The sequence below is a fragment of the Oryctolagus cuniculus genome, chromosome 4 (assembly GCF_051225735.1).
Source record: "Oryctolagus cuniculus isolate XC-2025 breed Fujian yellow rabbit chromosome 4, ASM5122573v1, whole genome shotgun sequence".
Classification (NCBI taxonomy): domain Eukaryota; kingdom Metazoa; phylum Chordata; class Mammalia; order Lagomorpha; family Leporidae; genus Oryctolagus; species Oryctolagus cuniculus.
The window spans coordinates 67,023,349-67,043,004 of NC_142870.1; the positions used below are offsets into that span (position 1 = coordinate 67,023,349).

General features: G+C 39.7%; 1 protein-coding gene across 2 annotated transcripts in view; it reads left to right on the forward strand.

Moving 5' to 3' along the window:
* Positions 1–19,212, forward strand: part of NECTIN3 (nectin cell adhesion molecule 3) — a 149,938-nt gene extending 130,726 nt beyond the window's left edge. For both annotated transcript variants that reach the window (XM_089330752.1, XM_051819060.3), the window contains exons 8-9: positions 9,996–10,058; positions 10,847–19,212. In XM_089330752.1, the coding sequence (XP_089186878.1) occupies positions 9,996–10,058; positions 10,847–11,026 (243 nt within the window). In that variant the 3' untranslated portion in view covers positions 11,027–19,212. The remainder of the gene's footprint in view (positions 1–9,995; positions 10,059–10,846) is intronic.
* The last annotated feature ends 444 nt before the right edge of the window (positions 19,213–19,656 follow it).

The window sequence follows — 19,656 nt, forward strand, 5'->3', positions numbered from 1 at the left end:
GACTGGCATACCAATCGGTACCCATATGGGGTGCTGGCGCCACGTGTGGAGGCCTAGCCTACTACACCACAGCACCAGCCCCTATTTTGGTTTTTCATTCTTTATTATTTCTTTTTTTAGATTTAATTTCCTCCAGTTTTTTTCAGTTGCTTAAAAAGAAGCAAAGAAGTTTTGACTATTTATTTGAGAACCTTTCTTTTTTTTTTTTTTTTTTTTTTTTTGGCAGGCAGAGTAGACAGTGAGAGAGAGACAGAGAGAAAGGTCTTCCTTTGCCGTTGGTTCACCCTCCAATGGCCACCGCGGCCGGCGCACCGCGCTGATCCGATGGCAGGAGCCAGGAGCCAGGTGCTTTTCCTGGTCTCCCATGGAGTGCAGGGCCCAAGCACCTGGGCCATCCTCCACTGCACTCCCTGGCCACAGCAGAGAGCTGGCCTGGAAGAGGGGCAACCGGGACAGAATCCGGCGCCCCAACCGGGACTAGAACCTGGTGTGCCGGTGCCGCTAGGCGGAGGATTAGCCTAGTGAGCCGCGGCGCCGGCCCTGAGAACCTTTCTAATAAAAATATTCCTGCAGTGATGGGGAACCTTTTTCTGCCAAGGGCCATTTGGAGATTTTATAACATCATTTGCTGACCATACAAAATCATCAGCTTAAACATTAGCCTCCTGTGGATCAACTGAATTTTGAGTCTGCCTGCAATTACATTGGCAGGGCCAGACCAGATGATTTTGCAGGCCATAGATAGCCCATGGGCTAGATGTTCCCCACCCATGTAAAAGTATAAATTTTGTCTTAAATATGAAATCCTGAAGCATTTAGTGTTAATATCTTATTATCATTCTTTAAAAATATTTTCTGATCTGTTGTTTCTTTTTTGGTCAATGAATTATTTTAATGTTGAAATTTGAAACATTTTGAGATTCTCAATTTTTTTTTTACTGATTTCTCATTTTAAAAAATTTATCTGAAAAGCAAAGAGACAGAGAGAGGAAGACAGAGAGAATCTTTCATCTACTGATTGATTCCCCAAATGCCCACAACAGCTGGATATGGGCCATGCTGAAGACAGGAACCTGGACTCATCCTCATATCCCACATGGCAGAGACCCAAGTACTTGAGCCATCACCTTCTACCTCCCAGGGTGCAAATAAGCAGGAAGCTGGAATTGGAAGAAAAGCCAGGACTCAAACCCAAGGGCCCTCTTAAACAATGCAGACATCCCAAGAGGCATTTTTTTGTGTCTGTGAGATTTACACATGAAACATGATTTATTTTTTCCCCAGAAACCTTTTATTGAAGGTATACAAACTTCATGCATTTCATAAATACAACCTTAGGAACATAGTGATTCTTCCCACCCTACCCATACTCCCACCCTCCTTCATCATCCCTTTCCTATTCCAATTCTTATTTTTTACTGAAATTTATTTTCAATTAATTTTGTACATGTAAGATTAACTCTGTACTAAATAAAGAGTTCAACAGATAGTTTGAAGAAAAAAAAAACTGTTCATCAACAGTGGAGACAAGGGCTGTTCGAAGTCATGGCATCTCAGAGTGTCAGTTTCACTTCTATTGATTACCTTTTAGGTGCTCTATTAGTTACCACAGATCAGGGAGAACATACAGTATTTGTCCTTTTAGGTCTGGCTTATTTCACTAAGTGTAATATTTTCCAGTTGCATCTATTTCGTTGCAAATGACAGAATTTCATTTATTTTTGCTGCTCTGGTGTATTCCATGATGTACATATGCCATAATTTTTTTTTATCCAGTCTTCAATTGATGGGCATTTGGGTTGCTTCTATATCTTGGCTGTTGTGAATTGAGATGCAGTAAATATGGGGGTACAGATAACTCTTTCGTTTGCTGATTTAATTTCCTATGTGTAAATTCCCAGCAGTTGGATAGCTGGATCATATGGTAGGTCTATATTTAGATATCTGAGGTATCTCCATGTCTTCCACGGTGGCTTGACCAGTTTACATTCCCACCAACAGTAGATTAGGGTACCTTTTCCCCAACATCTTTGCCATCATTTGCTGTTTGTTGATTTCTGAATGAAAGCCATTGTAACTGTGGTTAAATAAGGTGAAACCTCATTGTGGTTTTGATTCACATTTCCCTGAGGGCTAGTGATGCTGAGCATTCTTTTCATGTGTGTGTTGGCCATTTGGATTTCCTCTTTTGAAAAATGTCTGTTTAAGTCCTTTGCCCATTTCTTAACTAGTCTCTGTTTTGTTGTTGTTGAGTTTCTGGATATTGATCCTTTATCTGTTGCATAGTTTGCAAATAATTTCTCCCATTCTGTCAGTTGCCTCTTTACTTTGCTGAATGTTTCTTTTGCAATGCAGAAACTTCTTAGCTTGATGTAATCCCATTTGTCAATTTTGGCTTTGACTTTGATTGCCTGTGCCTCTGTGGTCTTTTCCAAGAAGTCTTTGCCTGTGCCAATGTCTTGCAGTATTTCCCCAATGTTCTCTAATAATTTGATGGCATTGGGTCATAGATTAGGTTTTTGACCCATTTTGAGTGGATTTTTGTGTAAAGTGTAAGGTAGGGGACTTGCTTCATACTTCTGCATGCAGAGATCCAATTTTACCAGCACCATTTGTTGAAAAGACTGTCCTTTCTCCAGGGACAGATTTTGTTCCTTTGTCAAAGATAAGTTGATTGCAGATGCATGAACTTGATTTCTGGAGTTTCTGTTCTGTTCCATTGGTTTACACATCTTTGTGTTGATAATTTCTGCTTTCTAGTATACTGATCTTTTAGTCTTCAGTGTCTCATCTGCTATTAAGGCCATCCAGTGACATTTTCCTTTTCAGATACTACAATTTTTAAACTCTAGAAGTTCTCTTTGATTCTTTCTCACTGTTGTCGATTCTCATATTCATATTTTCCTTTTTAGCTTTAAACATATTTATAATGGCTATTTTAAAGCTTTTGTCTACTAATTCAATCATACTTCCGGTTTTTGAGTTTATTTCTACTGATTTACTTTTTTCCTGCTTTTCTTGGGATCAGTAAATTTTTTTTTCTTGACAGGCAGAGTAGACAGTGAGAGAAACAGAGAGAAAGGTCTTCCTTTGCCATTGGTTCACCCTCCAATGGCCGCTGTGGCTGGTGCATCATGCTGATCCGAAGCCAGGAGCCAGGTGCTTCTCCTGGTCTCCCATGTGGGTGCAGGGCCCAAGTACTTGGGCCATCCTCCACTGCAGTCCCGGGCCACAGCAGAGAGCTGACGTGGAAGAGGGGCAACCGGGACAGAATCCGGCTCCCCGACCGGGACTAGAACCCGGTGTGCCAGCACCGCAGGCGGAGGATTAGCCTATTGAGCCGTGGTGCTGGCCAGGATCAGTAAATTTTAACTAGATGTTGGACATTGTGAATTTTTTGTTTGTCAATTATTTGCTGCCTCCCATAGTAAGAATTGAGTTGTTATCTGGCAATAAATTAATTTACTTTAAGATCAACTTGCTATTTGACATCTTGCTGTTAAGCATTGTTATAGAATAATCTATCCTCAGGTGCTACTTTAGTTTTACTTACAAGGCATCACCCTAGGTCTCTACTGAATGTCTCACATGTTCAATGAGGATTTTCTGCTTTGGCTGCCTGGAACTCAAGTGTCACCCAACTCTAATCAAGCTCTGTTAGTTGTTAATCTGATAGCCGCTGGTATTTTTCTTTCTCCAGTAGTTTTTTTTGTTTGTTTGTTTTGTTTTTGTCTGCTGTGTGCATTTCCAGACTAATTTTCAGCCATGGCATCTCTACTGTGCTGATTTCTGAAGGTTTTTCTGGGTGGATCCCCCTCTGTGGTACCTGTTCTGCAGATTCCCAGCTTCCTCAGTTTGCCTCAGCAAGACTCTGTGCTGTTCTTGAAGTTTCCTCCCTTCATACCGCAGGAAAGTTAGAGCTTTCAGAGGATAACCTTCTGTGTCTGCATCTGTGTGTCTAAGAGTGTGTGTGTGTGTGTTCCCTATTGTCTGGAATCCCAGCACAGTTGTCTGATGTCTGAAAACTTGTTTTTAATAGCTTATGACAGAAGGGCTAATCTGGTATTCTCCACCATGAGTGGAAGCAGAAGTAAAAATGTATTTCACTTGTCAGGAAGAAGCATTAGGGCAAGATATGTCAATAGAATTTTGTGCCTTGCCGAGGCATAAAACCAAGAGCAAGAGAATGCCAACAGATGCAGAGAATTTTGGGGAGAATAGACCAGAAATAGGGGAATACAGGTCACAGAACAATGACCCAGCTCAGAGAAAATGACTGGCTTTTCTGAGACCCAGTAATTCAAGAAACTTCTCTGTTAAGCATCCTATGAAAGGTAATTTCAACATGAACCCCAGGTATTAACCTGAAACCCTGATATCTTTGGGAAAAAAGGAGATACAATTCCACTGGTCAGTGGTGAAATTGGAAAGATAACAGAAACACAAATAGATGTGAACTGAAAAGGAAAAAGTAACATAAAACACTGTATTATAAAGGGTTCAGAGGTTCTTGGCAGGCTTAAGAGGACAGCTTATAGTAATCTGATCCTTTTTTTCTAAGAGACCAGACAAGATTTTAGGCAGAATCAAAAGTAATTAATATATTCAGTATTCGTGTATACTGAATTCATGTATACTGATTATACTTCATATAATCTGTACTCTTTCCATAAAGAATAGTTAACATTAAAATATTTAATTATGTCTGGTGCACAATAAGTGGCAATGGAAGGTTAGCCAAGGATATGTCATGAAAGCTTAGCAAATGCTTGACTTGGAAAGGCAGCAGTGGGTAGACCAATTGCATGCTAGGTATAAGATTATGGGGTGCTTAGTATATCTTCACCTACAGCCCTGGGGACTTAAGGGTGATGTGTGGTTCTCTAGCAGGAAGGGAATGAGTTTAAAGGATTATATTAAGGGAAGGTTTTAGCAGTCAAGTTAAATGCCTTTGACAATTCAGGAATTGGATGTTGTAAAAAATGCTATCTTTGCATTGTTTCTGAAGTTGGGAAAAGTTTTAACATACTTGTACTCCTGGAGAAAGGAGTGAGTGATATGAGGACAAGAGAACTAAAAGATAAAAACCATGATTTGAAAGTTCTTGCAGATGTTGGAATGGTTTGCTGAAGTGGAGAGAAAACCCAAAAAGCAGTGAGGTGGGGATATAAGCTGAATTGTCTTTGTGACCATGATGATGGCATGGGCAGAGTGAAGAAGACAGTAATCTAGATGCCAGAGTCCTTAATGGAAGACTACTGTGGACACGACAGATAGTCATTAGAAAGGGTTTGCTTTCTCTGATGTTCCTGGAACCATCAAATGTCATTGGCAGTATGCAATTGGAGGGAACATGTTAGGGGAAAGTTTGAGAAGGTAGGAGAGTGTGTTCTAAAATGAGTGATGTCTGTGGTTTACAAATTACAATAAAAGAAAAAGTTAAGGTAAAAGGGAAGTACAGAGCTGCCAGAGAATGACATTGTGAAAAAAGGTAGAAGATCAAAGAGACTTAATTTGACACCAAGGACAAATGTAGGAACTCTAATTTGGAAGTTTTTCCACTGGCAGAAAAAGCAGAGTATTTGTGAGACTAGCAGCTTGAAATTTTAGTTCTGTCATCACTGAGAACAAACCTTAATGAACCTGAAAACTATGAGATTTTAAAATATCATTATTATTATTTTATTTGACAGGTAGAGTTATTGACAGAGAGAAAGGTCTTCCTTTCCGTTGGTTCACCCCCCAAATGGCCGCTAAGGCCGATGCTGCACTGATCCAAAGCTAGGAGCCAGGTGCTTCCTCCTGGTCTCCCATGGGGTGCAGGGCCCAAGGACTTGGGCCATCCTCCACTGCCTTCCTGGGCCACAGCAGAGAGCTGGACTGGAAGAGGAGCAACTGGGACTAGAACCTAGCACCCATATGGGATAACGGTGCTACAGGCCGAGGATTAACCAAGTGAGCCACAGCGCCGGCCAAAATATTATTTGTATGGAAACAGAACAAAATGCATGCTAAAGGGAGGAAGTTCTAGTTTGTTAGGGCAGAGAAGGCAAAATGTTTACTAAGATAAGAACATAGTGGTTTTGACACATTGGAAGCCAGGAATGAAAGTCTATATGACATTTGCAAATCAGCAAAGTGGGTATGGATGGCAGCTCAACAGAAGTTACTGTGATACAGTACATCAAAGTAGGGAAACCAAAATATGCATTACAGATTCAGAGCAGCCTGAGGCTTTCTAGGAAAAGACACAATAGTAAGAGAATAGTGTACGTTATGTATCCATCAGTTAAAGTTATATATTTTTATTCAGCACATATATATTCACAATAAAACATATGTAAAGTATTATGTAATGTACTTTTCATATACTGTGGCTGTGAATTTTTTCCAGCCCCAAACACTGATGAGGATGGGGAGCAGCTGGAACTCTCATTCATTACAGATGAGAGTACAAAATGGTCTAGCCACTTTAGAATGCAGTTTGGCAGTTCCTGAGCAAACTGTACAATCCAGCAACCTCTTTCCTTGATATTTACCCAAATGAAATGAAAGCACGTGTTCACAAAAAACCTGCACGATGATTTTTATAGCAGCTATATTCATAATTGCTAATGGAATTGCTATAGAAGAAACCAAGATGTTCTTCATTAGGTGAATGGATAAATAAACTGGTTCATTCAGACAATGGAGTAGTATTTAGTACCAAAAAGAAATGAATCATCAAGGCATAAAGTACCTATTATTGAGGGAAAATCTAGTCGGGGTCCAGCACTGTGTTGTAGCAGGTTATACCGCTGCTTGCAACACCAGCATACCATGTCAGAGCACCAGTTTGAGTCCTGGCTGCTCTGCTTCAGTCCAGCTCCTTGTTAATGTGCTTGGGAAAGCATCAGAAGATGGTCCGAGTTCTTGGGCCCCTGCCACCCACTTGGGAGACCCAGATGGGGTTCCATGCACCTGACTTACCTGGCCTCGACCCTGCTGCTGTGCAAATTTGGGGAGTGAAATAGCAGATAGAAAATCTTTCTACCTCCCAATCTCTGTCACTCTGCCTTTCAAATAAATAAAATAAATCTTTTTAAAAAATAGTTTATCTGAAAAAGCTACATACTGAATGATTCCATCTATGTACATTCTGGAAAAAGTGAAATTATAGAAACAATAAAAAGATGAATGGTTGCCTGAGACTGTGAGTGGGTGGGAACAGATGAATCAGTGGATCATAGGAGATTTTTAAGGCAGTGAGACTATTTTGCATGATGCTTCCATGGTGGATCAGAAAGTCAGTATACTCAGCATTGCAGATGTTTTATGGATTGACATGAAAGCAGATACACATTAACATTAGATTTAGCTTCTTACATGTTGAGCCAAGGATACAAAATCTTGTCAGAGATTGAGTGGCTATTGCAATGCAGAAATAGTTACACAACTATCCCTAGTCCCTGGTCTCTAAAGTAGAGCCTTCCCTAGTCTGTGTGGAGTTCCTGTCTATATAAACAATTTGAATAGATATGACATTATAAAATCCATGGCTCATGTGAGGTATATAGTGAGTGTTACCATGTTTTGTTGATGATGAACAAATACATTTTTTTCCCTTTTTTTTTTTTTTAAGATCTGTTTGTTTATTTGAAAGTCAGAGTTATGCAGAGAGAGAGAGAGAGAGAGAGAGAGAGAGAGAGATAGGTGCTTCCATCTGCTGGTTCACTCCCTAATTGGCCGCAGTGGCTGGAGCAGAGCTGATCTGAAGCCAGGAGCCAGGAGCCTCTTCCAGGTCTCCCACACAGTTGCAGAGACCCAAGTACTTGGGCAATCCTCTACTGCTTTCCCAGGCCATAGCAGAGAGCTGGATTGGAAGCAGAGCAGTGGGGATATGAACCAGTGCCCATATGAGATGCCAGCACTACAGGCCATGGCTTTAACCCCTGTGCCACAGCGCCAGCTCCAAACAAATGCATTTCTTACCCAGTGTGTTCATAAAGGCATTATTGATCATTTCTCCTCTGTCATGTTAAATTTATCATTTGGAATTTTATAGCATAAACATAAACACAGAACAACGTGTGTTCTAACTACCTCTCTTGTTGAACTCTTCAGGCTGTAATCACTGTGTTCCTAGAATGTGCTTTTTAAAAATAAAAAAAAAAAAGATTTATTTTATTTATTTGAAAGAGAGAGTTACAGAGAGAGGTTGAGCCAGAGAGAAAGAGGTCTTCCATCCACTGGTTCACTCCCTAGATAGATGCAATGGCCAGAGCTGTGCCAATACGAAGCCAGGAGCTAGGAGTTTCCTCTAGGTCTTCCAGATGGGTGCAGGTGCCCAAGGACATGGGCCATCTTCTGCTGCTTTCCCAGGCCATAGCAGAGCTAGATTGGAAGTGAAGCAGCCGGGACTCGAACCTGTGCTTTTATGGGATGCCAGCGCTGCAGGCTGCGGCATTAACATGCTGTACCACATCGCCGACCCTTAGAATGTGCTTTATGTGCTTTTAATCTTTAAGTGTTGACCATTCTCCTGCTTCCATACTTAGCCACCAATGGGGAGGAATGGACATGGGCTGTATTCATGAACCCCTTTTATTTTTGCCATCAGAAGGTGTCATGTTCAATATTTCTTTTCCAATCTCTTTGCACTTTTCCACATGATTAGACTATTAAGTAAGGAATAAAAATAATCAGCAGAAATCTTTGATTCCCCTCCATTTGGTAGAACGCATATATTCTTTATTGGAAGCTGAGTTTGCTAGGGACATATTTCACTTGCTTTTCCCTCCTACAGAAGTGTCAGACTTAGAAATTAAGTCATGATGAGACATGTGGGGCTACAGAAGAAAACAGTGGTGTGTCTGTGGCGTGTCTCTATCAGTGGTTCCTTAATGCTGATAAGAAAGGTAGTGGGTTGTGACTTTTATGGACTCTTTCTTCTAAAAATCAACACAAGTATGTTTATGGTTTATTATCATAGTACAGAAGATAGTTGAAGTGGGAAGAACAAGTTTGTAAATAAGAGATCCTTTTTAAAGATGTCTAGATACTTCCTCAAAAAGAATGGGTGGACTCTAGCTGCTTAGAAAATGTGCACCCACCCTCACTAAGGAGCAGCTTCTAACTGCCATGCCCCTTATCAAAGCAGATTCAGCTGTGAGTTATGTAGAATCATGTCTTAGTCACTGACATTAAAATAGACGGGAACAGCAATAAGGATAATCTAATACAGTGAAGAATCAAAAAATGTTAATTTTCCAAGTCTACTTTCCTTGGACCAGGACCAGTTATATAATTTGTGAGGCCCAGTGCAAATGAAAAATGCAGAGCCCTTTGTTCAAAAATTAAGAATGTCAGGATGGCAATATTAGGCACCTAAACTGGAGTAGATAAGAGGCTTATCCTTACTAAGAAGTCACCTCCGGTCATGTGTCAGATGTGGCATGATGCTTTCAGGGCATTCACTTCTATGCCAACTTTCATTGAGCCAGTGCTCAGGCCCCTGCCAGGGCAAAGGGCAACAGCAGTTGCTGGATGAAGGGCAGGCAGTGGGGCCAGCTGATGCCTGGTAAACTGGGATGGGGGAGGAGCAGCCAAAAACCAATGGAAGCCAGGCCACTGGAGGCAGGCCACCCATAAGCAGGGGCTGCAAGTCCCAGAAGCATGCTGCTCTTTCCCATTAGAGCTCTTCCAAACTACAAATTCACACTAAGAAATGTAAAATGGCAGTTGCAGGGTATTATCCGTGACGCTGGCACTGCCTTGGACTTTTACCAGGGTGTACTGCTAGTAGCTGTTCGTGTGGAAAACACCCTGGAACCACACTGAATATAAGAGGCGGAAGAAATGTGGTTGGTTTTTCCATCCTTTTGTGAAAATTTTGCTTGATTATAGACTTTTAACAAGACATGATTGGCTCTTTTCATTGCAAGATTCTTATTGGTGTTGATAGATATGTTGGACATGTGCCTGTTTTGAAGTGCATATCTTTTGTCTTCTTCCAGACTGAACACTTGCCTTTGCAGACTGAGTTCAAAGAAAGGGACGTTGGCAGTCTTCAGCCCTCTGTAAGTGACACTGTGATGTTGCATCAGCAGGTGGCTAACGTGCTTGTCAAAATATCTAGTTTCCATAAAAGTTCATTTTATTCCCTCCCCTGTGCAGTTGTCTCTACTATGATTTGGTGAAGTCCTTGAGCTTGCTTACTCTTAGTTACTTCTAAGTGTCTTAGAAGTAATCAAGTTTTATAAATTCACTAACCAGGCAGAGAGTTCTGTACAAGAGACCCCACAGAGCATCAAGGGGGATTCATTTTACAGTAAATGTCAGCCCAAGGTCAAGCCAGAAGGAAAGATGGCGATGTGTATATTTGTGGCAGCATTTCTTATTCTGTTTTCTCAAGCATGTGGTCAAATGCCTGTTCATTTTGCTGTGTCCTTTCTTTAATGCCCCAGTGTTGAATCTTGAGGTTTCTTTTGTTTTATTTGAATTAATTCCCTGCCTTTCTCACATATTCACTCCAAGCTTGAGCCTGTCTTGAGAGACTCCTGATGTCACCACCTTGTTCTCTGGTTTGCTTTAACTGACACCACATCCCGATTTCAAGACCTAAAACTGATCACAGTCCCTATTAGTCACAATTTTGTATTTAGAAGCTGCACCATTTTTATTCAGGTACTGCAAGCAACAAATGACTGGAAAATGATAAATTATTGAACTTTAACTTGCCATTCAATAGCTTTTGGGGTAATGAATCTAGGACACTGTAATAAATTCTATTCTTGCCTGCTTTGACCAAAGTGCTAGAAAATGCAAACAGCTGCTCTGCTAATGTACGCAATGCTTGGATTTTCAGAATGGACTAAATGCCCAGAGACGTGACTATGAAGATGAGATTCCAGTGGGAGAAGAAGGGATTCAGCAGGTGTACCCCCTATACAATCAGATGTGCTATCAAGACCGGAGCCCTGGCAAACATCATCAAAACAATGACCTTGAGAGAGTCTACATCAATCCACGAGAACATTATGTGTGATTTGCCTTTTTCCAGTAGATGTTCTAACAAATGTTTATTCTTAGATTGGGGAGAGAAACTGATTATTTTATTTTCTCTCATATAAAACAATCTCAGTCTAAGGGTACCAGGAGTCCTGATGAATAACTTGGAGCCTGTAGTGAATTTCTTTCCTTTGTTAAGGATTTTTCAACCACCAGCTGTGTTTGTGAACTTGACTATAGCTTTGTGTGTTTCAGTGACGATGGTGTTTAACTACTAACATTTGGCCTACAATGCCATGTTCATTTAAAAGTACAGCATCTGTCTGTAATGACTGCAATGATTCTCTGGAAAAAAAAAGGCCCCAGCTGTAGTATTAACCTCAGTGGGTCTTGGGTAGCCCAGCCTGTTCATCTGGAATGCAAACAGGCAGAAAAATGAGTTCAGAATCCATTTCACTAATTAATTAGCGGGGATTTGGATTATCCTGACATGCTTAGCACAATTACAATACCTGTGTACAAGCAGAAGCCTAAGAAAAGAGGCGAATTTTACCCTTTTTCTAAAACAACGACAACAAAAGGCAATTTAAACCTGAAGCCTGTTAGTTGACTTTAAACCTTTGTGGTGTTGTAATGTATGTTCCTGTGGGTCACTGAGGTCCTGAGGGTTGCATATTTCTTGCTGTTATGTGCCTGCAGTTGGCCAGCTGCAAGTGACAAAGGTTCTTTTGCTGCGTTGTTGTTCTCACAGTCCATTTCTGTACTAGCCAGATTAGCCTATTTACCACGTATTAAATACTCAAGCCCTTTCTAACTGGTATATATCCTTTAGCTTTGCCCTTCTTTTCTCTAATGTGGTACATGACAAGCTCAGCTTTCACTTCTGAAATGTCTTTTAAAACTTTAGCTACCCTTCTGCGTTCTTCAGAGTATTTATTGTCCATGTTTAATCTACCTCTGAAAAGCCTGCTGGAAAAATCACCGTGAAGTAACTCCTGCACTTAAAATGGAAATTTGGAAAACTTTTGTCTGAAAAAAGTTACTCCCATATGGTATGTGTGCTAAACCCACATGTCCTTTACACCTCGTCCTCTGCTATAAGGAGAGTAATGACATGCTAAAAAGCAAATACAGTGACTTATAGACCAGGTATCCTGCAACACTTGAGTGCTTGCAAATGTCTGCTTGGAGTTTCTCATCTCCTTTTGCCAACTTTCCATCAGCAAGATTGACAGTAGTAGTTACAATAGGGTGAGCTGAGATGGACGGATCACAGGTACAGGTGCAAACATCCATCACTCTCCTCTCGTCTTCTTAAGGAAAGTGTTGTTTTACTGTGTGTTCTGGAAGGTCTGAGATGTGTCACCAGTATGAAAAACACTACAAACGTGTCATATACGAAGAAATAGTATAAGCACTAAACCAGATTAAATAGTATACATTTCCAACCTAAACCTTAAGTGGAGAGGGAAATATTAACGTAGATATCCAGTGAGATACCAAAGATGCTTCGTGATTCATGTGCTGGCTGTAGTTCTTCTTTGTATGGTTGTTTCCTTTTCACTTTTCAGACAAGTTATCCAGGTTATTCTATAGTAGTAATATGCTGGTCCCCCCGCCCCCATTACCTGAATGGCCAACAATTCTGGAAGAAAGGATGCTTAAATTTCAACTCAGTGCTTTCACTAGATAATTAGCAATTTAAAAGAGTATAGCTGCATATGACCCTAATTGCTGAATCATTATGCTACCTCAGAGTTGAGTGTACTGCCCTTTGTATCAAAGAAGATATTCAAGTTTATTTTGGGAAATATCATCACTGAGTTAGTATAACAGAAGGTAGAGGAATTCTGGCATTTGTTTCCAGCAGGAAGATGATTATGGTCAGAGCTCTCTTTAACAAGGAAGTCTTTCATCAATCCTGGATGTTATAGACTAGAGGCAATATGGCAGTGCAACACCATATTAGAAAGCTTTAGAAATGTCTTACACGTTGGGGATGGTTTCTCTAGGATTCTGCTGGGAAGCCAGTTATTAAATTAGCTACACAAAAGCACTACACTGTGAAGCCAGGGGGAATACAGATGTCTTCATTAGCACCAGAGAAAAGGATTTGGAAGCAGTGGGTTTCAGGAGCCCTTTGGCCTCACCACAGAGACCTCCCACTATCTACTTTTTAACATTCTCCATGTAGTTATTGGGGAAAAAATTCAGGATATAGACACCTCTCTTGCAGTCAGTTCAGTATCTTCTTTACCTGTCAGCTGTTGTCAGCTATGATATTTCCTTAAACTGGTGGATGTTATGGCTGTTGGTCTTTCACATGCTCATGTAAGCTCTCTAATAGTTTAGCCTGGTGCCACCTGGCTGTTCTCTAAAAAAAAACTGAGCTAAATAGAAAGAAGCTTTAAAAGAGGTTTAATCAACCAGCCCCCTCAACCAAAAATGCCATCCTAAATTAGCCTGTTGATCTCTAAATTTGGAGCCTAGACTACTTGGCGATGCTATTTAAATTTGGGAGTTAGATTTATAAAGGTCAGTGAGTAAGACTTAGGGATGTAGTCCACAGTGTTAGGTACTTTTCCCATAACTAATTAAATAAAACACATTGAAACAGAAATGGATTTCCAGATACTTCTCAACTTATGGTTGTGGCTTTGCATTTTAAGGGAGTTGTGTGTGCTCACCTTAAACACTGCCTTTATTGCCTGTTTTTAAGCACCCCAGGCTCCAGGAATGTGCTGTGTTGCTGCAGTAGCAGATCACCAAGTTCTTTGCACACCACACTAAAATAAAGCATCTGCACCACCATGTATTGGCATGACATATGTGATGGGATAAAAGCTTAAATGGCAGTGATATAGTGCCTTTCTTTGAGATGTCTTCCTATGCCTAGCATTCTTATGTTTTCCAAGTTTGAAGAATTCTATGCTCTTTAAAACATATAATATACCTGTGCTAGGGATCCCCATAACATGTACGTAATAAGTGATAAACATGCACTCAGTGAGCCAACTTCCTTACTAATTTTCTATGGCCTTGTTTACTTATAGGGATAGGAAAATGTCTTTCTTTTGTGAATGATTTCCGAAGTCCTCTTTCATAGAAGTCAAAATTTCACTGTTTTATTTTTCATTGTTCAGCCTTTCCCTGAACTTTGCTGATTTCTGGTGCTGTTTGCTAGATACCACAGAGACTTCCTTAAGTGCTTTGATTCCCTAGAGTGTGCAGGATAGACCATTATTCCAAGAATCAAAAGAACAGGTTCTTTCTAGTCATGGAAAAGTAGGCAAGTCTCTTTATATGTGTGGGGTACCAGCATGGGGTGTCAGTTGCTCCCATCTGTAAAGCAGAGATGATAATACCTTCCCTGCCAACCTCTTGTGGTGAGAGTTAAAACAAGATAATAATGAATAGGAAAGTGTAAATTCTCTTCAAACTGACAAATGCCTATGACTCTGTTATTGTTGCAATTGAACCTAAGCTTCCAGTGCCCTTACCAGCATTTAAGTACTGTAGTATCCCCATGGAGAACTAAGTGCAGCATGAAGATTTTGTTTGACCTAATTTATGTATAACCAAGTGCCTGTGAGGATACCTTATTGCAACAAACATTTGTCCTGTAGAAGGTTTGATACCTGAATTGGAAATACATGTTGCTATGACCAGTAGTTGCTTTTGTGTTACAGATCACTACTGTCGACTCATCTCCCAGAATATCAACCTGACTGTTGTTGGATCCTCCTTCCAGGAGGTCCTGTGGGGCCAGACAGGCCTGTGCTCTGATGCAGTACAATCATATGTCATACTCATCACCATTTAGCTGGTATTTCTTTCTAATTTGCTTTTAGGGAGTGGTCCTAATGATTTTTTGTTTTATTTTGTTTTACACAGAGAGGATCCATTCAAGAAAACCTTATGAAATATTTATTAATATGGAAACAAGTACATGTGCTCATTTTGTAACTTAGTTTTTGACCTCCACATGTTCAGAAAACTCTACTATTAATCATTATGTTAATCATAGTTTCAGAACAGCAACTAAATAATTAAAACACTCCATCCCAGTTGATTCGACTTTAGTGGGCTTTGCCTTAGATTCCGTCCTCAAGTTGGTTCTTTAATATACTCATTTTTTCATTTGTTTCACCATTATTGAACTTCTAGGCGTGGTAACAATTTTATGTCCATAGTGGACAACTGGAAAGAGGGCTATCTTTGGTAGCAAGCCAGAATAAAGAGTATGAGACAGAAATATTAGAGTCTCCCACTGTGGCTTGGCTCTGTGTTTCTCTTTTCCTGTGCCTGACTGACAAGGAAGGACCTAGACTCTTACTTTATTCTTGAGTAGTGTACAGACTTCATAGAAGGACCAGCCGGGGATTTTCAGCCCTATCATACTAGGCATTAATATTTGTAAGCATATTCTATAGACTATGACTAAATTAGTATTGTGCCTCCATGTATTTGGGTTTCCTCCCTAAAGAAAAGTATAAGCTGACATAAGCCAATTTGGGTATTCACTGTTAGGTGGTTTTGTAGCCTTCAGTGGGTAGAACCTAACCAGGGGGTAATTGACACTGAATTCAGATTTTAGAACAAGTACTGCTTCATACATGTTTATGAGCAATCAGGCGTCAGAACAGTCATCCAACCTGTCCTGTAAGCTTGAAAAAAATCCCAACTCCTCCCTTTTAGGCAACCCAACAGTATACTACCTACAAGAGTGATTAGAAGTGAGTCTTGCTATATTCCAGCAGATCCATTCAGGTGATGATCTGATGTATGTAGAGAATGAGTTAGAAATCCTAGGTCTGTTGGGCATCCTGGATTCTTACACCTGTTCTTGGAAGGGCTGAGCTAATTCACAGATCTTTAAAGACAGTAAATTAACCATTGAAAATACTCATTCTTTAACAATCTCTGGTAATAGCCTGTGAGGTGACCGATGTAATGCTAACTGTTTCTGAAAGGTATATTCCTGATTAGGATACGTCAGATGTCAACCAAACATCCCCAGAGTTTGTATTAAGGCTGATTAACGTATGCCAAAATAATGTAGATAAACTATATCAAATGTAAAATCTTGTTAAGGACTTCTCAGTTTTCACTCTATCCACACAGTAGGGTCGGGTAGAGCTACTTACTATTGTGAAGTCAACAATCTGCTGAATAGAGTGGAACTGGCATTTATCCTTAGTGACAGCTTTTTCTGTATTTCTGTATGTGCATATGTTTGTGTGAGACATGCATCAACTTAAAATTTGCTACTCAAAAAAAAAAAGCTGTTCACATATATAAGAAACACCATACCTGTAAGCATCTCACTAATGCAAGCACATTTTATAATATCTACTTTAACATTATCTCTGCAAAAACATTAGAGGCAGGAAAAGACAGGCCATATTTATGTTGCCAGCCTAAGTACTTAAAATATTTTTATTCCTAGTCTATTTCCATTATTGCATCAGTTATCTCCTCTATTCAAGTTGTAGTTTGTAAAAATTTGAAGCTAAGTAGAGTAAAGAATGCCAAAAATTCAAGAGACACTATACAGCTTTTTATTATATATCATCAATTGGGACAATGCCATAAAAATTATATCTAAATCCTGGGATAAATGAAACTACCAATGACAAAAACATTTTCCATTTTTCTTGGCTATGAGGAAGTCCTGACTCATCCGCCAGTGTGCTCCAGTCAGTTCTGCAGGGGCTAAGGCTATGATGTATATCAAATGACAAACCTCCATTCATCCACAAGTACCACTACATGCTTTATTCTGTAGCTGTGAGGTTTGGATTTAAATGCATATGTTTAAGAAAAACGTATGTTGTGAACATTATTGCCACGAAGGTATATAGCAAAGAGCAACATCCCCATGAGTTGAAAATGAATAGGATCCTGTCCTCTGAAGTGCTCCCATTCTACAGCTGTGTTGCTTACAGTTGCCATTAGCACATGACTTACACAGAACAAATATATAGTTGGACCCAAGGAAATAGACTCTCAGATTTAAAATTATTGTTATAGTTGCCATCCCAAATAATCTTCAGTAGATATAAACACAGCTGTCTAAGATATTCAATCTTTTTTCTTTTTTTTAACTTTTATTTAAGAAATATAAATTTCCAAAGTACAACTTTTAGATTATAGCTGCTTTTTACCCCCATAACCTCCCTCCCACCCGCAACCCTCCCATCTCCCGCTGCCTCTCCCATCCCTTTCATATCAAGATTCATAAAATACTCAATCTTTTAATGCATTAAATGTGGCAGACCAGAGTTGCCGCCTTCTGCTTTTTATTTTTCTTTTTTCCAGCACTAGCACTTAAAGTTTCTATAATCAGGTCCTCTTTGGCCCAGCAGGATCTTTGGTATCCTGACCTAAACTGGTTGTATTTATTACCATAGCTTGGGATTTAACTGTGAAAGTCGATTAGAGGATACCTTAGGGAAAGCCTCCCTTTGAATCCAGAACATCAGATTTGCTACACTGGCTTAGAACTCTGACCTGCCCTACTATAGTTGTGTCTGACAGCCATGAAGAGATGCTTTATGTGTCCCTCCAGAGGTTAATTCCCCTTAATAACTCACAGTGGATCTCTATAAAGCCCAGAGTGGCACATGATTTTCCACATGGATGGGCACCATTGTTTTTCTCTTCAATACCATTTCCAATAATGACCAATACTATCTAAAAATTCACCTTAGAATATTGATCAAGCTGCCTTAAATTCCTCTCTCAAGTCTTATTGATGGCTCAGTGTCCATTCTATTTTAACTTAAGACAACAGCTATGTGTTGTAAGTGCATCAGTTTACATTTGCCTACACCATGGCTCATTTATGTCCATTTTTCCTCATGGGGTCTTAGGAGATTGTATTGCATATATTCCCTTCAAATGAGCATTTCATTACCCAGATGAGTGTCATCTTAGGTTTCACTGTATAATTAAAATTCCAAGTCCTTTGTAACAAAAAAAATAAATAAATAATTGGTGTTGCTACTGGATCCCTGGATTATTCCACTTGTCCATCCATAAAAGTTCCTGTTTATCCTCTTCCTTCTGTTTCTATTTTTAAGTCAGTACTTTAAGACATAACATCTGCTCCATGCTATTCATTCTGCATGTGGTCGTAACCTCTCAGCTTCTTTGCGTCTCAGTTTTATCCCTGTAAGTTAATGCTCTCAATCTCACAGGTTATGGGGGTGGGGATGGGGGGGCTGGCAAGAGATATTTAAGGATTGTTTTCAAGAAAAATCACTCTTTTAAAGAGATTTTCTAAAAGTCCCTCAGCTCAAAAATGGGAAACTATCGCTGTTACGTTTTTTCCTATCCTTGTTTCGCTGTTTTGTTTTCTGCAAGGTGATCTGTGTCTAAAATGACTCTTTACTCAGGTTTTAACTTTTATTCTACTAACCCTTTTCACACTGGAATCTACATTATTTATGTTCTGAACTTTTCACTTATGGATCCAGAATTAATTCTGCCACAACAAATCCCTCACACTTTTACCCCTATCATTAAACCAATTAATGTCTCTCCCTTCCCCACCAAAAACAAAAACAAAAACAAAACAAAAAAAAACTGGCTCTTCCTACATTTTTATATCTAATGAGGTCTCTGGCCCTGGCAAGTTCTCGCCATGTGCCTTGGTTCTCTTTGTGTAAACTGAGGTTAATTCTGCTCTTTCACAGTACCTGGATGTTGTGAGTCCAGACTAATCAATGGCGAAAACCATCTTGCAAATATCCTGTATTATATAAATTGACAATGGATAATCAGAGGAGTCTGAGTAGAAGTAAGTTCCTATGTAGCCCAGTTTGGAATACTAATCCACCCATGGTTTTTAAAAGAAATCTTTTAGTCACGCTTTTTATAGTGAAAATCAATTTCTAGTCATTGAACTATTTCTACTTTGGTGTATAGGAAGTGGTCAATAGTATACTTGCTTATGAGAAAATACCCAAATTGTATTTCAGATGTTAAACAGTTATGTAACATTGTAGTTGTGTAAGGAGGAGGATTCTAGCTCACATGTTGCAAAACACAGAAATACAAGGATTAGCTATGAATTTGAGATTGTTTTATAAATAGTAGGTGTTGGTGTGGTTGCTCTAGATAGTCTTTATTTTTAAGTTACCAGATTGTCTTTTATTTTTGCAGTTTTGAACTACATGGTTCTCTACAAGTTTTGAATAAAGTTTTTTATCAATTAAACTTCTGTGTGTACATTATTAATAAATCAATTATTAAAATACGTACAAAAATTAAAAACCTAAGTATGTGCCTGTGAAATTGAAAATTTAAAAAAAAATTCTTCAGACTGGTTTTTGACAGAGCAGTTAAAGCATACTTGGGCTGCCCATACCCAATATCAGATTGCCTGGATTTGAGTCCCAGCTCTACTCCTGCTTCCAGCTTCCTACTGATGCACACCTTGACAGGCAGCAGGTATAGCTCAAGTGGCTGGGTCTCTGCCATCACATAGAGACCCAAATTGAGTTCCTGACTCCTGGGTCTGATCTGAGTGAGCCACATCTGTGGTGGGCATTTGGGAGTATACCAGCAGGTAGAAGTCAGTCAGTCAGTCTCTCTCTCTCTCTCTCTCTCTCATGCTCTGCCTTTTATGTCAACTTCGTCTCCATATAAATGCTTTATAAA